Source organism: Gopherus flavomarginatus, chromosome 1 (genome assembly GCF_025201925.1).
Source record: "Gopherus flavomarginatus isolate rGopFla2 chromosome 1, rGopFla2.mat.asm, whole genome shotgun sequence".
In the NCBI taxonomy this organism is placed as follows: domain Eukaryota; kingdom Metazoa; phylum Chordata; order Testudines; family Testudinidae; genus Gopherus; species Gopherus flavomarginatus.
In genome coordinates, this window is record NC_066617.1 from 163,965,289 (window position 1) to 163,983,784 (window position 18,496).

The following is an 18,496-nucleotide window of genomic DNA, read 5'->3' on the forward strand; positions in this document are numbered from 1 at the left end:
ATATCTTAATCCCATGACTCCAGGCACTGGTGCTTTAAGAAAAAAAAACACCAAATATCACAAGACTCACAATAAAATCATGAGATTTAGCAACAGCTGATCAATTCCTTGTTCTCAGGTTTAGAAATTGCTGGTACATCTTTTTTCTCAGGAGTAACAAATTTATTGGGAGATGCACAAACAAAATATGAATACAGGATAAGGTAAGCATAAACAACAACAGTGCAATAATGATTCAGCATGGACTACTCCTTCAGGGCACACACAAGGTTTTTATGTCTCAGTACCACTTCCTCAAATTTGGCGTTTAACTCCTGTATATGATCATCAGGATTCCTAGTTTTCTGTGGGAAAAAAAAAAAAATCTCTGATAAAAAACCATAGAAATCCATGTTTTTTTGTGATTAAAATTAAATGCTGAACTTTAGTTTCCCTGACCACAATATATATAGGTATCAGTTGAACACAAAGTTTTATTGATATACATTAGAACCACATTTTTCCAAGCCTTCATTATACATATTAACCGAACAACCAACTGTCAAGGTCTGACAGCAGCTGGGCTCCAGCTGACCGCCCAAGCCTTCACCGTGTGGGGGCTGACCATCCGAGCCCTTGCTGCTATCAGTCCTAGGCGGCTGGTGGTTCAGTTAATATGGAGAGCTGGATATTGGAGGCTTGGATAAATGGGGGTTCTATTGTATACGTTTTTATTTTTTCACAAAATGTAAAAATTAAAGCGTCTCTGTAAAAGGTAAATTCCACATTTTTCTGTGGCAAATGCATTTCTAGGATCCCTGACAATATTTCCTTTTGCTCATCATACAGCATCATGCAGAGCCCCATTGCAGAAATACAGGCCTCCAGTTTTAAAACGTCAGTGTGGACTTCCACTCCTTCCAGTTCCAAATGATTATTTGTCAAAAGGGACAACTCTTCTGTGCTGCACCAGTGCTTGGAAACCTAAGGGCCCCCTTGTACAGCAATAGGCAGTGTTATAGAGTTGCAGTCCTCTCTAGTTCTAGGACACTAGACAATCCAGTGCTGTAATTCCTCCTCAGGGCTCTTGGGTTTCCCCAGAGAAACACTGAGATAAAAGAACATATCCGGATGGACCCTGCACTGACAACAAAGCTGCAAAATGAAGATTTCACAATTATGTTTAGAAGCTTAAATCCTGAAAGAAAATGTTGCCTTTTTCAGCTCTTTGAAAACACTTGCAGGGAAGAGCCATTGAACCAAACTTTACACCCTGTATATGAGGGGAACCACTTCAAACCTGGGGGTGCAGTAGCACCCCCAGCACCCCTGCTTCCAGCACCTATGAGCACAGCCCAAAATTAAAGCAAGTAAGCAATCACTCTTAAACCTGTAACCTCCTACATAGTATCGGGTCACCAGATTTGGGAAGCCAGGAACTAGGATATGATGTGGAGTTAGGGGAATGAGTATGTGAGAGTTTGGGTGTCATTGTCTTAAAAATGATACCACTAGAATAGTCAACAGGAGTGTTTAAGAAACAGGCCTATAATAATAGCAATACAATTCAATAGCACTACAGCTTTCTTCCTCAATCTTTTTGCACCCCTCTACTACAAAAAAAATACTCAGGCTCCCTTACTGGAAACTTTTAAATGGATGTGGAACAGAATCTTCACCAGGCCATAACAGTACGTTCCCATTCATGTGAAGGACATTGAGGAATAGCCAAAATCTTCAGCTATCATTGCAGAAATAGGAAAAATAGCCAGTGGGCTTCAAGAAAGCCTCACTGGGTCCGCAATCCAAGAGCTCAGGGAAGAGATGCCAGCCAGGCAGCTGGCATGGTGTGTCCACCGTGCAGCTGTAACACTGCCAGCAGGATCAGTGAGTACTGAGTGAGCTGTTGCAGAATGTGGAGCTGGCTATTGGAGATAGGGTGACCAGACAGCAAGTTTGAAAAATCGGGACGGGGTGGGGGGTAATAGGAGCCTATATAAGAAAAAGACCCAGAAATCGGGACTGTCCCTTTAAAATCGGGACATCTGGTCACCCTAACTGGAGTTCTTCCCATAAAATAGTGTTGGACCAGTTCCTGTGTGAAAGCCTGGCTTTACTTTCCACAAACAACAAGACAGTACCCTAGTCAGCTTTGCAGACAGGTCTGCTATTTTCAACCCCCCTCCCCATTCTCAGGGGATATAACCCATAACCAAGCTTCAGTTAACCAACAGTTAACACTAACCAACCTTTGGTTAATCAGGATTTCTACTACACTGAAAATAAATACTTTGGGGGGATATATTTTCATCACAGGCGCAGCACATATGGCCAGATTTTCAGAGGCACTGAGTAGTCACAACTCCCAATAAAATCGATAGGAATTATGGAGGCCTAGCTGCCAAGAAATCCATTAGGGGCTCAACAGATAAGAAACTCTCTACTGAATAAGCACTCATCAGCTCCAGGTTCCGGTGCTGGTGTACACAAGTCCAAAGCAATAAAGAGAATAATAGTTGTGTCTCCCACCCCCATATTTCGACAGCATGGAAGCCACTATAACAAGTTAAAATGTGGCAGTCATCCAGGTAGCATGCTGCAAACTTGAAGCTGTGGTAACTTTAGAAAGTGTGACTTTCACTGGTCAGAATGCGAACTCCTGTTGCAACAGCAGAGATATTTTTTTGCCCATACGATCTGAGACACAGGCTAGGGCAAATTGACTATATACTTCAACAGCTATGAAACAGCAAGCTGGGAAATTCTATGTCTACACAGTGCCTCTTCTCCTGTTCTCCTTGTGGATGGGTAAGTGCTGATCTGCTTAAACATCTTCCTTAATCTGGATGAGTTTGGCTTATTTCTGAAATTTGGTTTGTGAGGCTTTTTTTTTTTTTAAGCCATTCTCCCCTAAGGACTTCTCAGGATACAGAAGGAACTTTGGGGTCAAATTCAGTACTGGATTTTGCATTGAAAAAAACACATTCTTGTTTATAGATCCACTCCTATTTACCTCATAGGCATTTTTTTGCGTTTAATCCCAAAGAGGAAATGTATCTTTCCATTTCCATTAGTTCTCAAGAAGGCTGACTATGTACCTTCATTAGTATAAGCTTTATGACTTGTTTGTTTTTCTGACATATTAGCTATCCAGTGTGTTCGCAGAACAGTCATGAATATTAATTTTCCAAAGCCAACCTCAGCTAAAAATTCTCATAAATTAAGCAGAGATATATACAGTCATTTATCACTTAATTATAGAATTTAGAGGTCAGTTCCTGGAATGTGATGCGACCGTATTGCACTGGATTGCTGGCAGATCCCAGCTGTAAAGTCAGCATAACCAGTTGCTGTAGTGTAGGGGAATTCTCTGATGGTGGAGACCTGGCATAATGAGTTTTTGCCACTCCCCTCCCAAATGTCCACTTAGTAGGTATGGCCAAAGGAATGGGGACATGACCAGGACACCTATACCCTGTGCCAATCTCCAGCTACCATTTTAGTTCCTTGAGGTTGTTTGCATCTGGCGTAAGTTAAAGACGTCCATAGGCTGCTCGGATTTATTCCAGGGCAGTGGTCCCCAACATGGTGCCCGCGGGCACGATGGCGCCCGCCAGAGCATTTAGGTGCACCTACTTAGTGCTCAGCAGAGGAAAGAAGCCATGGCCCTGTGGTTGCCGGGGACAGAGAACTCCAGGGCTGCGGGCGCCGGTGTTCTCTGTCCTCGGCAGGCGTGGGGTTACAGCTTCTTTCCAGCTTCAAGAAGAGAAGCCGCAGCCCCACGCCTGCCGGGCACAGAGAACTCTGAGGCTGCAGAGAAGCCGCAGCCCCGCGCCTGCCAGGCACAGAGAACTCCAGGGCTGCAGGTGCTGGTTTTCTCTGTCCCCGGCAGGTGCGGGGCCCGCCTAGTGCCCAGCAGAGGAGAGATGCCAGGGCCCCCTGCCTTCCAGGGACAGAGTACTCCATGGTTGCAGGCTGCGCAGCTTCTCTCAGGCTTCTCCCTGCACTGCCCAGAACTGCTGCCAAAAAAGAACAAACAAACAAACAAAAATGCTCTGCCTCTGCAGAATGGACTGAATGCTGCCCTGTAGCATGTGCTGACACAGGCATCTGCTTGCCCCACTGGTGCCTGGAACCAGCCCTGTATGTGAGTATTCTTCCTGCACTGATACTGCTGTTTTCTTGTGCTTTGCAATTTATTATTTTTTTAACATTTTGCCCCAAAATGAGTGGTTCAAATAAGAGACGACGTCCCTATTATTTCAACCCAGAATGGGCAGAATATTAAATATGATGTTTTTCGTATTATTTAATGTACAAATACAAAATAAGCCTTGAAACATTGTTGGTGCCCGCCACACTCTTCTGAAAACATGAATGTGCTACTGGCCACAAAAAGGTTGGGGACCACTGCTCCAGGGAGTAGAGTTTGGGGTAGCGCAAAAGTAAACTTTATTTCATCTTTGAGCCACCCCACCCCCTTTAACCTGCCTTGTGTGCTCCTCAGGACCCGTCCCTAGATACGAAAATCTCAGCTTTATATTAAAATTACTTATAGGTTCCCTAATGCATTACTCCTGGCCCGAGAGGATTGTCCCCTGCACTATATTTCCCAGTGCATTGGTCAGCCTAATTTTAAGTATCTTAAAAGCAAAAAACCACAGAGCTTGTCCCCATCGGGGAATCAGACCTGACTTCCACATGACAGGTGGAGATACTCATCTCTATACTAATGAAAAGAATGGAACAAAAAAAAGCTTAGTGGCAGAGTCAACAAAGCATTTGGCAAGAAATATTCCTGGATGCCAACATAAGGGCATTGTCTATTTAAATATCAATGAACTAGTCACTTCCCAGTTGCGCAACATGGAAAAAAAAAAGTCTGTGCTGTGACCTTCACAGTGACGATCCAAAACACAGCTGGCACTAGAAGACACAGACCACTCTCTTGGGTTCTGATTCTTAGTGATTAATTGCAATCTCAGTGATATATATTGAGACAAAGATATAGGATCACAACAGATGACAAGGTCAGTTATATCAAGGTGGAAGTAAAAGTCATGGTGAACAGGGATGATGTTAGAAAACACAATTAATGTGCAGTTATGATCAGAAAAGTGCCAATGTAAAAATAGTACCTTCTTACTCCGTAAATGGAAAATAGACAGTAATCATACTGCAGATGGACATATGAAATAAGGTCTGGTCTGCACTTGAGACCCATATCAGTATAACAATGTCACTCAGGGGTGTGAAAAATCCACACTCCTGAGCGACATAATTATATTGACCTAGCCCCCTGTGTAGACAGCGCTATTTCAGTGGGAGAGCTTCTCCTACTGACATAGCTGCCACCTCTTGGGAGAGCTCTCCTGTTGGCTTAGAGCATCCTCATCAAAGTGCTACAGTGGTGCAGCTGCATCGGTTTATGTGTAGATTTGCCCTAAGCCCTCGTCCAGACTAACCCGCGGCATCGGCGGGTTAAAATCGATTGCTCGGGGATCGATATATCGCGTCTAGTCTGGACGCGGTGTATCGATCCCCGAGCGCGCTTACATCGATTCCGGAACTCCATCAATCCGAACGGAGTTCCGGAATCGACGCGGAGAGCCGCGGACATCGATGCCGCGCCGTCCAGACTGGTGAGTACCTCGATTTTAGAAATTCGACTTCAGCTACGTTATTCACGTAGCTGAAGTTGCGTATCTAAAATCGATTTTAATTCCTAGTCTGGACGTGGCCTAAGAGTAGGATACTCCAAATAGATAGGAAGAAAGAATGGCTATTTAATGACAAAACAATTCGGATGTCTCCTGAAAGCCGGCATGCAGAAGTGCTCACCACTCTTAAAGCAACAGTTCATTAGTGAGACAAGGCGGATGCAGTTATATCTTTTACTGGGCCAACTTCTTTTGGTGAGAGAGACAAGCTTTTGTGTTTATACAGAGGGCTTGGCTACACTCGAAACTCCAACGTGCAAGTGTGGTTGTGGCACCAGCACTGAGAGAGAGCTCTCCCAGCTCTGCAGGTACTCCATCTCCCCGAGGGGATTAGCTTACAGCGCTGGGAGCCGCGCTCCCAGAGCTGGGGCACTGTTTACACTGGTGCTTTACAGCGCTGTAACTTGCTGCGCTCAGGGGGGTGTTTTTTCACACCTCTGAGCAAGAAAGTTGCAGCGCTGTAAAGCGCCAGTGTAGCCAAGGCCAGAGCTCTTCCTCAGGTCTGGGAAAGGTACCCAGAGTGTCACAGCTAAGGACAAGGTGGAGCAGATAGTTTAGCATATGTAGTTAGCACATGTTCTAAAGGACCATTCAAGGTGAAGGGGTCAATTAACACCTCTGTAGTCATAGGACAAAAAGTCTGTGGAGTGGGACTGGAAGGCTCACATCTAGATGCAGTGTAGACCCACCCTGAAGGACCTAATTGTACAAGGCTCTTTACATTTCTCTCTGACCCCTCAGCTACTGAAGGGTATCTTTTCACCAGCTGGGCTACCTGCTGCTTTCTCCCCTAGGGAGTTCCCTCTCAATCATATGTTTTTTCGGGGGAAGTGGGCAGGCAGGGATAGTAGAGCGAGATAGTAGAGAGAGCTCCAGGAACTCCTGCTCTTCAGCACTTCCCAGACTGTAGCTGTCCCCTCTCCAACTTCACAATCCCAAGCCACCTTCATACACAAGTCCCTTGCACAGGTTACTGCAGACTCTGTTTGCAGCAGGCCTGGTGCTACTGGGGAGGCAACGGGGATATTTGTACCCCCCACCACAATCTTCAAGGAGCCCCAAATTATTGTCAGAAAGACCAAAATATACACAAAGATATTCAATATTAAGCAGTGGAACTGCAGCCGATTGGAGAGTCTTCATCCTTTATCTATATTATAAATCACAGCAAAATACAGACACATTTTACTTTTAAAATATCTTAAAATCCAATATATTCCACAGATCTAATTAGCCCTGGAAGGTGGTTTGATTTTTAAATAGCACCATTCAGTCATCCCCGCTCCCAATAACGGGCCCCTTGAACCAGTCCTGGCGGGTGGTAACTTGCTCCTGTTGACCCCCCCTGCCCCTAGATGGGTAGGGAGGAGCATACTGGGTGGAATGACCAGCTTCCTGTCCTGATCCCTCCCAACCTTTTCTGCTCCCCTCCCTACACTTGGTGCTGGATCCCAGAGGAATGCTTATGGAGAGGAAGTGGGGTGTAAGCTACAGCGCTGTATCTTGCCCCTGTTCCCTGTGCCTTCCCAAGCTATAACCATATATTTCACCTCCTTCCCCCTTCTAGAAGTGGGGATACAATGGGACCCTACGTATAACTATGATGATGCCTGTATTTATAGTTCTGAAATCCTGGGAGATAAACTCTTGGTACAGCAGACTTTAACCACATGCAACCATTTTGAGAGATTTTAGGGCACTCCTCCTATTACAATGCATTCTGATTATGGCCCAAGGCAGCTTTTTACAAGCAAGGAAAGGTGGCTGACTCACTGGCATGTGGCATTGCTATCCCTCACGATGTTATGATACTGACAGAGCAAATGTATATCAAGGGTCAGAAAATGTGCAGAAACTATGAAGATAACTTGCATTTATAATCATTGTTCTATGTTTCCATAACACCTTTCAGATTGCTAAGCATTTTACAAACTTTCCTACCTAACTATATATTAATCTTTTTCATCCACCACTGAAATGCAGCCACCTCTGGGGTGGAATGTGGCAGCTGTTTAACAACACACAACAACATTACAGAACAGTTTGGGGCAGGAAGTGAAGGAGAATATCTTTCCCATTGAAATGCCTCTTAATTCCAAAGTGCTTTATAGGAATCCTTAAAATATGGCCTAACTCAGCACTGACATGGAGCTCTGGAGTGGAATGGGGCAGCTGTCTGACAGAGAACTCTCACTGTTAGGAATAGGAAGTAAAGAATATTGTTACTAACGGAAATCGCTTTCATTCTAAAGAGCTTTATAGACTGCATGTACAGTGATTACTCACTCACTACAGAAATGCAGCCACCTCTGGGGTGTGACACAGCAGGCATCTTGCATGGTGACATGAGGCAGCACAGACTGTGTTAGCCAATCTGGAGCAAGAGAACCTGAGAGAATCACAGCTACTGTATATATCTCGTTGCCTCAATAAAAAAAAAATCACTTTTATATTCATTACAACTGAGTCCTGCCTCTTCTATATCACAAGGGGACACTAGTTCAGTGGTTTAAGCATTGGCCTACTAAACCCACGGTTGTGAGCTCAGTCCTTGAGGGGGGCCACTAAGGGAGCTGGGGCAAAATCAGTACTTGGTCCTGCTAATGAAAGTAAGGAGCTGGCCTCAATGACCCTTCAGGGTCCCTTCTAGTTCTAGGAAATAGGTACACTCTCAGTGGTTTGAGCATTGGCCTGCTAAACCCAGGGTTGTGAGTTCAATCCTTGAGGGGGCCATTTGGGGAACTGGGCTAAAAATCTAGGGATTAGTCCTGCTTTGAGCAGGGGGTTGGACTGGATGACCTCCTGAGGTCCCTATGATTCTATGCTGTGCTACTACCATGCTGTTCTCTAGTATGTGGACTGCTACCTCACAGGCAACTGTTTTGGCTTTTGTAAAGCATTTCAGAATGTAAGCACCATGTAACTGTTTAACATTGTTTAACATTGGTTTTGTAGCCAATTAGGATCTTTTACAAACAACTACTTTGTACTCTCCCCATCTTTGTATCCATCTGTTGCCTCACACACAGGCTGTAAGGTTTTTGGTGCAGGGCATGGATCGTCTTTTTGTTCTCTGTTGTATAGCACCTGCCATAATGGGGGCCTATGACTGGGCCCACTAGTCACTATCATAACACAAATAATTATTTCTAATTTCTAATATTAATATTTCTAATTAGAAACTGTCATTGTGCCTCAGTGGGTCACAGCTGAGAATGCCAGATTCAGGACAAACTGCTGAGAAATTGGGCAGACTCAGCCCAAACTGGTGGTGGTTCTCTCATTAGTTTATACCAAGCCAGTAACAAAAGTAAACGTCTGTCTCACCACACTGGTTAACAGGAAGTCAAAAATGCAGTTTCCTTAGGCATTCCAGCCCTAGTCTCACCACCCAGATGCTGGACTCTATGATGAGTGGTTATTGAAAGCCAATTTACTCAAACATAGGGTTCGTCTAATCCTAAGAGACCAGCCACTTAGCCAGGTCAATATATAACTCAGATCTTACCCAATAACTACACCGATGCCAATCCTTTAGTAACTAAAAACTAAAAGTTTAGTAATAAAAGAAGAAGAGAGTTAGTAACAGTTACTAGATCATATACATACAAATAATTGCAAAGTTCTTATATCAGGTTTGTAGCAATGATGATATACACTGCTAGCTTGTAAAGTCTCTGGTAACTTCCAAAAGATTGGAAGGTCCTCGGTACATAGTTCAAAATACTCCTTTTAGTTGTAAATCCAGAGAATCAGGACAGGAAAGAGGAAAAATGGAGATATCTCAGGGGACTTTTATATCCCGTGCCTGGTACCTGGAAATTTACTGTCTCATAAAAAACCCAAAAAGCTCACAGCCCAGTTTGTGGAAAGTTACTGGCTCAAGATGGAGTCCAGGGCCACATGAGCATATCACATGTCCTTGCATGCTTGGCTACTCACAGTGGCAGCTACTGCCTATATTCTTGCTGAGGAATCCACAGGCAGGCTTACTGGGTGGGATGAGTTTCTTCTATGGCCCATTGTTAGAGTGAAGTGTCCTTAGTCGGCCATCAACACATAGCTGTCTGGCCTTGATGTAAATCTTATCTGGTGGGTGTTACCCATGAATACAACATATGTGTAAGCTACCAGTGCATAGCTCATATTCATAACTTCAGATGCAAAGATAATACACGCATATAAACAGGGTAATCATACTTAGCAAATCATAACTTTTGCATTGACACCTTACATGACATACTTTTTCCAAGATTCGTTGCATCTGTATAAAGTGGTAATATCAATGATCACTTGATCATTGCCTGTTACGTTCACTCCCTCTGGGGCACCTGGCATGGCCACTGTCGGTAGACAGATACTGGGCTAGATGGACCTTTGGTCTGACCCGGTACGGCCATTCTTATGTTCTTATGTTCTTATAAATAGTCATGGTCATATCCAATCATACAGCATCACATAAACACAAAAGAGATTTTGCGTGTGTGTGTGTGTGTGTGTGTATGGAGAAGCCCTCTGATTGATCTCTCGTAACCTGGAGACTAGAAATTTGATTCTACTCTGCCTTGCACCTTGGGTCATCATGTTCAGCTGTGCCCAGTGAGGGCAGCGTGAGGATCAAATACTGCCAAAGGAGAATGATAGCATTTGACATCCTCTTAACAAACTCTGCACTCTGTAAATGGCAACAACAGTTTCAAGGCAATGGAAAATCAGCCCCTCGCCACGTAATGTCTTGTATTCCATGACATTCTGTAGGTGGTTCTTGGGGGAATGGGAACTGTCTTTTTAAGAAAATAAAAAATATTTTAAATATGGATTCTAAACCCTCTATTGCAGTTTTGTTTTCGTGCTTGGCACTCCATCCAGTTGTTCCAGTTAGGCATTTCAGAGGGAAAAGATTCTTCTTGTTTTGTGCGCTGAGGTTTGTTTGCAGAAATGAGGCACACTCAGCTGTCCCAGAGCTCCTGGCTGATTGATACTATGATTAGCAGCAGCCCGGGGAAATGCGGTTTGAAATCCCTGCATAGCATCTCTACTATTTATACATATAAATAGCAGCAGGATAGTGCTGCCTCTTCTCTGGTTTTGAACATAACCCTGGGTACTGTCAACAGACTTGCTAATAAACAGATAAAAGTCTGTTGGCAGTGTTCTTGAGTACCTCTTCTGTCTTTCAAGATGCCAGCTGTCAAAACAGTGTGGGACACTCAGACACTGTCGGCTTCCAACCTTCATGCCGTTGAAGGAAGGCGACCGTGAATGGGCTGATTATCAATCACCTTTCTGTTGAGCAAATATCAAAGCAGGTCCCATCCTTGTCCTTCCTGCCATGACTCATAAAGGAGCTATCTAATATTATTTAGCTCGGTAGCCTTCCTTGTTAGGCTCTCTTGGCTGGTTGAACTCTCTTCTTCCCTCCCTTTTAATTTCTCCTCTTCAGTCATTTTGTCACCTCTCACCTCTGACCAGTCCTCTACTTTGCCTGGTGCACTTAGAGTTGAGGGCAGTGTGGATAAAAAGCAGGTTCTCCCAGGTAGAAATTGGGCAGATGATGTATTTAAAAGTTAATGAGAGGGAAATATGAGAGTTGTGGGAAATATTCACATTCACCCTTAAACTCATTTGAACAGACACTTGGGCTGGAGGTTCCATCAGTTCACACACAATTGGGCCAAGATTTTAAAAAATGGTTGCCTAAACTTAGGCTCCTAAGTCCATATCTAGGCACCTAAGCAAGTGACCTGCTTTTCAGCTGTGCTAAGTACCTAGCAGCTCCCACTGCTCCACTATTAACTAGGGTTGCCAACTTCCTACTCTCACAAAACCGAACACCCTTGCCCTGCCCTCTACCTTGCCCCTTCCCTGAGTCCCCTCCCCCTCTTTTGCTCACTTCTCCCTCACCCTCAATCACTTTCACTGGGCTAGGGCAGGGGGTTGGGGTACAGGAGGGGATGAGGGCTCCAGCTGGGGGTCCGGGGTCCAGGGTGGGGCCAGAAATGAGGAGTTCAGGGTGCGGGAAGAGGCTCCAGGCTTGGGCAGGGGGTTGGGGTGTGGGAGGGGGTGAAGGATTCAGCTTGGGGTGCAGGTTCCAGGGTGTGGCCAGAAATGAGGGGTTCAGGGTGCAGAAGGGGACTCTGAGCTGGAGCCAAGGGGTTCGCAGTGCGGGAGCAGGCTCAGGGCTGGGGCAGAGGGTTGGGGTGCAAGAGGGAGTGCAAGCTCTGGGAGAGAGTTTGGATGTGGGAGGGGCTCAGGCTGGGAGAGGGGGTTGGGGTGAGGGGTGTGGGTTCCAGGAGGGGGCTCAGGGCTGGGGTAGGGGGTTGGGGTGTGGGCTCTGGGAGGGAGTTAGTGTGGAGGAGAGAATTCCAACCTGGGGCAGGGTTTTTGGGGTGTGGGCTCCAGCTGGGTGGTGCTTACCTCAGGCGGCTCCCGGTTGGCAGCAGAGTGGGGCTAAGGCAGGCTCCCTGCCTGCCCTGGCTCTGCACGGCTCCCGGAAACAGCTGACATGTCTGGATCCTAGGCACAGGGGCAGGCAGGTGCCTCTGCATGGTGCGCGCTGCCTGCACTGCAGGGGTCACCCCTGCAGCTCCCATTGGCTGCGGTTCCCAGCCAATGGGAGCTGTAGAGCTGGCACTCGGGGCGGGGGCAGCATGCGGACCCTCCCTGGCTGTCCCTGCAGCTAGGGGCTATAGGGACATGTCGGCCGCTTCCAGGAGCCACACAGAGCCAGGGCAGGGAGGGAGCCTGCCTTAGCCCCACTGCATTGCGACTGGACCAGAGATGCCAGGGTCCCTTTTTGACTGGGCGTTCCTGGCAACCCTACTATTAACCTCAAAACTGTTCATCTTTCTCTCTGTGCAGTTGTCTTCATTTGTGCAGAAGATGCAGAAAAAGAGAATGCAACCATCACCCTCAACTCTCCTGCTACGGCTCACACAGCGGTGCTGCCCCTAGTGGTGACCACCCCTGAGCCGTGGCATCCATTTGTGGCTCAGATTCCAGCCAAGGAGAAAGCCAAAGAGGGTGAAACTGTGGCCCTGAATTGCCAATTTCACAGTCCCTGGGGCCCATCCCTGAGCAAGCTGACAGTGAAGTGGTACAAAGTGGATGAAAAGGGGCAGAGGGACCTACTGGAGAACAATGTGACTGTCTTGACAAACTACTCCAGGGTTTTCATACATGGGAACTTATCCCAAGGAGATGCCTCCCTGACTATCCTCAATGTGACAGCCAGCGATCACGGCATTTATTTCTGCCAGGTGACACTGTCCAGTGGGAAGGTTGTGATGGGGAGTGGTACAAAGCTCAGGATCAGAAGAGCATTGGGTAATGTTTTGTGTTCATTTCAGTTCTTTTTTTTCACCCCTTGAAGTTGGTTTGTGCACTAGTAGATGGAAGAGGAGGCCTGGAGCTGATACTAATAGGTAAAATAACTGTGACAGTATAGAGTATGCCTCTCACAAGATATTGGCCTTTGTCTGGTGAAATCTCACATTGTTTGTTTTGATAGCTTCATTAACACATCATCCCCACAACATGTGCTTTATGACCAATGTAGCTGCCTTTTCATCTTTCTGGGGCAGTGGAATGCATCAGTTTAGCAATATGCTTGAATGAAAGGGACCAGAAAATGAGGCCTGGTCTACACTGCAGGGGAGGGAATCGATCTAAGTTACGCAACTTCAGTTTTGTGAATAATGTAGCTGAAGTTGAAGTACTTAGACCTACTTACCGCAGTGTCTTCACTGTGGTAAGTCAATGGCTGACCCTCACCCGTCAACTCCGCCTACGTGTCTCGCTCCGGTGGACCGAAGTCGACAGGAGAGTGCTCAGCGATTGATTTATTGCATCTAGACTAGATGCAATAAATCAACCCCCCGCTGGACTGATCGCTGCCCATCGATCCACTGCGAAACATAGACATACCCTGAGAGAAATCTAACTCACAATGGACATAATTTACCACAAAACTTCTTCCTCTTAAAACTGATCTAAATAAATCAGAGCTTTAGAGATGGAAAAGATCTATTAGGTTGACTAGTCCACCTCTTGGACAAACTGTGTATCAAACTACAGGGTGGTTCCCCATAATATATTCTCTTGGCTATGCCCACAATAGTTTTCGCATTTCCTCATCTTTCATGGGAGGTTTTTGTACATTGTAATAGATTTCATGTTAAGACATTTTTCCTGAAGCTCTGCCTAATGTTTGCCTTAACTCGCTTTAATTCCTTTATTCTTGTATCTCTCTTAAGCAATTCCTTTCCCTCTACTCCATTCCCTTCTGACTGTCCTTTCAGACAAATTCTTCCAGCACTTTGCTTTCCTTCTGTCCCGTTTTACATGGTTGTAAAAGAGGTCCATTGCAAAGGCCTTTAAACTAGTGACACTGCTGATAAGCTGCCTCCTCTGCATGTAGGCCCTGATTCAGCAAAGCATTCAAACAGATGCTTATCTTAAAGCATGGTGAGCAACCCTATCACTATTCTGCAAAGGATGCTTAATTTTAAACAGATGAGTGGGTCTTCCTAAAGACACACTTCCTCTTGCTGTTTCTCCATTCTCCCACCCTCCCCAGATCAGAGATCTTCTATGTCCCCAAACAATACTCAGTTCCAGTGAATTCTGAACCAGAACCTCAAGATGTAATGATCCCAAAGAATGTGGAACTGTCACATCTCTACCTACCAGTCAAGTGGTGGTGATTGCCCCCAGGTCCCAGTGAGAAACAAATGTCTTCAGATCTTACCCCTCTTTGGTGCTATCTCCTTTGGAAAGTTGCAGAAAAGTTACAATACTCAGAATATGGCAAGGTATTCTTTACTGTTTGCTCATACCTTAAGAGTACATGGAGAATACAGGGGAGATCCCTATAAATGCAGCCTGATTCATAATTCACTATCACCTCACAGCATAGTACAGCCTACAGCCCTGCACTGAAAGAAATCAGTGTGCAATATACTGTCTCCAGTCCCCATAGTGTATTGCTGCTTCCTGCCTATGCTGAAATAAATCCACATGATCTGCAGTGGACTATACTCTCTCTCTCTCCTGTAGAGACCTGCAGTTTCTTTCCCAACAAGAAATCCATATAATCTGTATCACACTAGGCAACATCCTCAGCAAGATACTGTAGAAATCAGGAACTTCGCCTGTGTACTATCCTACATGGGCATATAGCTCCGTGTAATATGTCTTGTGTCACTGTGCCTCTTTCCCCAGGGTTGTTTGGCATAGAAGAATCCATTGGAACAATCATTGGGGTTGTGGCAGTCGGTATAGGAGGTTTGGTGGTTCTGATTATAGTTGTGACTCCTCGGTTGAGGAAGTGTCTCCTGTGCATAAAACAAGCACCTCACCAAGGTATGGAGGAGACAGTGAATTCTCGGATCAGTTACTATAAAAATATGAGCTTCTCATAAAACACAGATAACATGTTACATGTGTCCAAAGTACCTTTAGAACTCCTGCAGGTTTAGCCACTTAGCAGTCACAGACTGGGCAGGGATCATGCAAGGAACAGGATAGCTGGACGGTTCTGGTGAAATCCAGTGACAAAGACAGATATATGGCCTTGGCTACACGAGCACTTTACAGCGCTGCAACTTTCGCGCTCAGGGGTTATCATACCTTTAGTCCCAGATTTGGACCTTAGCGTCCAAAATATGGGGGTTAGCATGAAAACCTCCAAGCTTAGTTACCAGCTTGGACCTGGTACTTGCTGCCACCACCCAAAAAATTAGAGTGTTTTGGGGCACTCTGGTCCCCCTGAAAAACCTTCCCTGGGGACCCCAAGACCCAAATCCCTTGAGTCTCACAACAAAGGGAAATAATCGTTTTTCCCTTCCCCCCTCCAGGTGCTCCTGGAGAGATACACAGATACAAGCTCTGGGAATCCAAACAGAGTGACTCCCCCTCTCCCTTCCCAGTCCTGGAAACAAAAGCACTTTCCTCTTCACACAGAGGGAATGCAAAATCAGGCTAGCAAATCCAACACACACAGATCTCCCCCTGATTTCTTCCTCCCACCAATTCCCTGGTGAGTACAGACTCAATTTCCCTGAAATTTCCCAGTAAAGAAAACTTTAACAGGTTTTAAAAAGAAAGCTTTATATAAAAAAGAAAGAAAAATACATACAAATGGTCTCTCTGTATTAAGGTGACAAAATACAGGGTTAATTGCTTAAAAGAAATATGAATAAACAGCCTTATTCAAAAAGAATACAAATCAAAGCACTCCAGCACTTATATTCATGCAAATACCAAAGAAAAGAAACCATATAACTTACTATCTGATTTCTTTGTCCTTACATTTAGAAACAGAAGGTTAGAAAGCAGAAACTACTTCTCCAAAGCTTAGAGAAAGCAGGCAGACAGACAACAAAGACTCAGACACAACCTTCCCTCCACCCAAAGTTGAAAAAATCCGGTTTCCTGATTGGTCCTCTGGTCAGGTGCTTCAGGTGAAAGAGACATTAACCCTTAGCTATCTGTTTATGACAGGGGTGTGAAAAAACACCCCCCTGAGCGCTGCAAGATACAGCGCTGTAAAGCCTCAGTGTAATCAGTGCCGCAGTGCTGGGAGCGCGGCTCCCAGCACTGCAAGCTACACCTGTAAGGGATGTGGTTTACGTGCAGCGCTGGGAGAGCTCGCTCCCAGCGCTGGCGCTCCGACCATACTCACACTTCAAAGCGCTGCCGCGGCAGCGCTCCTGCAGCACTGCCGCCGCAGCGCTTTGAAATTTCAAGTGTAGCCATACCCTAAGTCTGTGTCTGGTTTTCAGACAAACCTACGCTGGATGTAACAGTCTGTGTGGACACAGCACCATCATTCACCTACAAAAAACTTGGAAGGATTGGCTTGCCCACAAACTCCCACACAAAGGTACATGTTGAATAGACACAGAATGTTCAGAAATACTGAGTTGTCTTCAATCCCTTCTCCTGCTCCCTTCAGTCTGAACTACCGTTCTTACCCTCACCCTAGACCTTACATGGATTTTCTCCCAGTGACTGCAAAAGATCACAGCAGTACAGAGGGCCAAATTTTCAAAGCTGCTCACTCCTGCTTAAGCGACAAAAGAAGTTGCCAGATTTTTCAAAAGTGCTTAGCTAAGTATCATAATAGGAGCTGACCACCTCTGAAAACCTTATTTATTTGGCCAAATGGGAGCTGAGCTCTTTTGAAAATCTGGCCAATTGTTGATTCTGAGCACTTCAGAAATCTGGCCATGGCTACTCACACACACTTGCCTTCAAAGCAATGCTCTCTCTCTCTCTCTCTCACACACACACACACACACACCTCTTCCCCCAAAGCGATGTGCACCCACACACACTTGTACACCTCTTCCTCTAACCGCGCACACACATACACACCTCTTCCTCTAAAGCGGTGCTGCCACCTTATGGTCAGTCCTAGAAAGGGCTCGCAGTCAGCACACTGCTCTGTTTCATTCCACTCTGTTGAATATTAATTACCACCTTGACTGCCCAAGTCAGGGGTGGCCAACCTGAGCCCGAGAAAGAGCCAGAATTTACCAACGTACATTGCCAAAGAGCCACAGTAATACGTCAGCAGCCCCCCATCAGCTACCCCACCGCTCCCAGCACCTCTTGCCCACCGGCAGCCCCACGGAACAGCACCTCCCCCTCCTCACGGCACCTCCAGGTCAGCTGTTTCCTGGCATGCAGGAGGCTGGGGGTGGGGGATAGAGGAGCAAGGGCAGTGCAGGGTGAGGGGAGGGGGTGGGAAGGGGTGGAGTGGGGGCAGGGGTGGTGGCAGAGCCAGAGGTTGAGCAGTGAGAAAGTGGGATAAGCTGGTGGCAGAGCCAGAGGTTGAGCAGTGAGCTTCCCTCCCTCCCCCACTTCCGTCACATTAGAAAGTTGGTGCCTGTAGCTCCAGCCCCGGAGTTGGTGCCTATGGAAGGAACTGCATATTAACTTCTAAAGAGCCGCATGTGGGTCCAGAGCCACAGGTTGGCCACCCCTGGCCTAAGTCCTCTGTCTGATTCTAGGAATAGCTCCCCAAGTGGTAGCCCCTTTTGCGTCAAGATTTTGCATTCCAAACTGCATGAATGGGTAGACTTCACTAACCCATTTGTTTCTATGAGGCCTATGACAGTTTAGTGGTTGTAGGATACTTGGCTGTGTTGTATTATATCCGCATCACTCACTTGTTCTTTCTTCCTTCCTGCACAGCATAACTTGAGCGGCATGGTTACAGAAAATACCAGAAGACTAAACAGTTTCTTCCATGTGTGTTGTAACTTGTCACATTCTGTGAACCAAAAGGGGCAGTTTTTTGAGCTATCCATGTGTGCTGTCTATAGCTGAAATAAAAATGTTTGTTTCAGTACAATGCCTGCTTTCAGGACATGCTGACTCTTTACTGTTGCCTTTACATACACAGTAGTATGGTCAGCTTCCTCATACAGCATGCACCAGGGGTTCTCAACCTTTTTCCTCCCCCAACATGCTATAACAACTCCACAGCCCACCTGTGTCACAGCAACTGTTTTTCTGCATATAAAAGCCAGGACTGGCATTAGGGGGTAGCAAGCAGGACAATTGGCTGGGACCCCATGCCACAGGGGCCCCCACAAAGCTACATTGCTCAGGCTTCAGCTTCAGTCCCAAGTGGCAGGGCTCAGGGCCCCAGGCTTCAGCCCCTGTAGTGGGACTTCAGCTTTCTGCCCTAGGCCCCAGCAAGTCTAATGCTGCCCTGCTTGGCAGACCCCCTGAAACCTGCTCACAGCCCCCCAGGGGGCCCCGGGGCCCTGGTTGAGAACCACTGG

General features: G+C 46.2%; 1 protein-coding gene and 1 long non-coding RNA gene across 4 annotated transcripts; one reads left to right on the forward strand and one right to left on the reverse strand.

Annotated features, from left to right (window-relative positions):
• Nucleotides 1-187: 187 nt before the first annotated feature.
• On the reverse strand, nucleotides 188-12,187 carry LOC127055785 (uncharacterized). Its single transcript, XR_007775620.1, has 3 exons — nucleotides 12,117-12,187; nucleotides 7,990-8,073; nucleotides 188-344 (listed from the first exon to the last, which is right to left on the reverse strand). It is a non-coding gene; the product is annotated as an uncharacterized LOC127055785 (long non-coding RNA).
• Nucleotides 2,683-18,028, forward strand: LOC127055158 (uncharacterized). 3 transcript variants are annotated; one of them, XR_007775419.1, is made up of 4 exons: nucleotides 2,683-2,787; nucleotides 4,047-4,126; nucleotides 12,561-13,025; nucleotides 17,901-18,028. XR_007775419.1 is itself a non-coding variant. In XM_050961839.1 (4 exons), the coding sequence occupies exons 1-4, from the start codon at nucleotides 2,721-2,723 to the stop codon at nucleotides 17,903-17,905; spliced, it is 678 nt and encodes a 225-aa protein (XP_050817796.1). In that variant the 5' UTR covers nucleotides 2,683-2,720; the 3' UTR covers nucleotides 17,906-18,028. The 3 variants fall into 3 exon arrangements, 1 of the variants encoding a protein (XP_050817796.1); XM_050961839.1 differs by lacking the exon at nucleotides 4,047-4,126 and adding an exon at nucleotides 14,922-15,062; XR_007775418.1 differs by lacking the exon at nucleotides 4,047-4,126 and having other exon boundaries at nucleotides 12,561-13,123.
• Nucleotides 18,029-18,496: the final 468 nt, after the last annotated feature.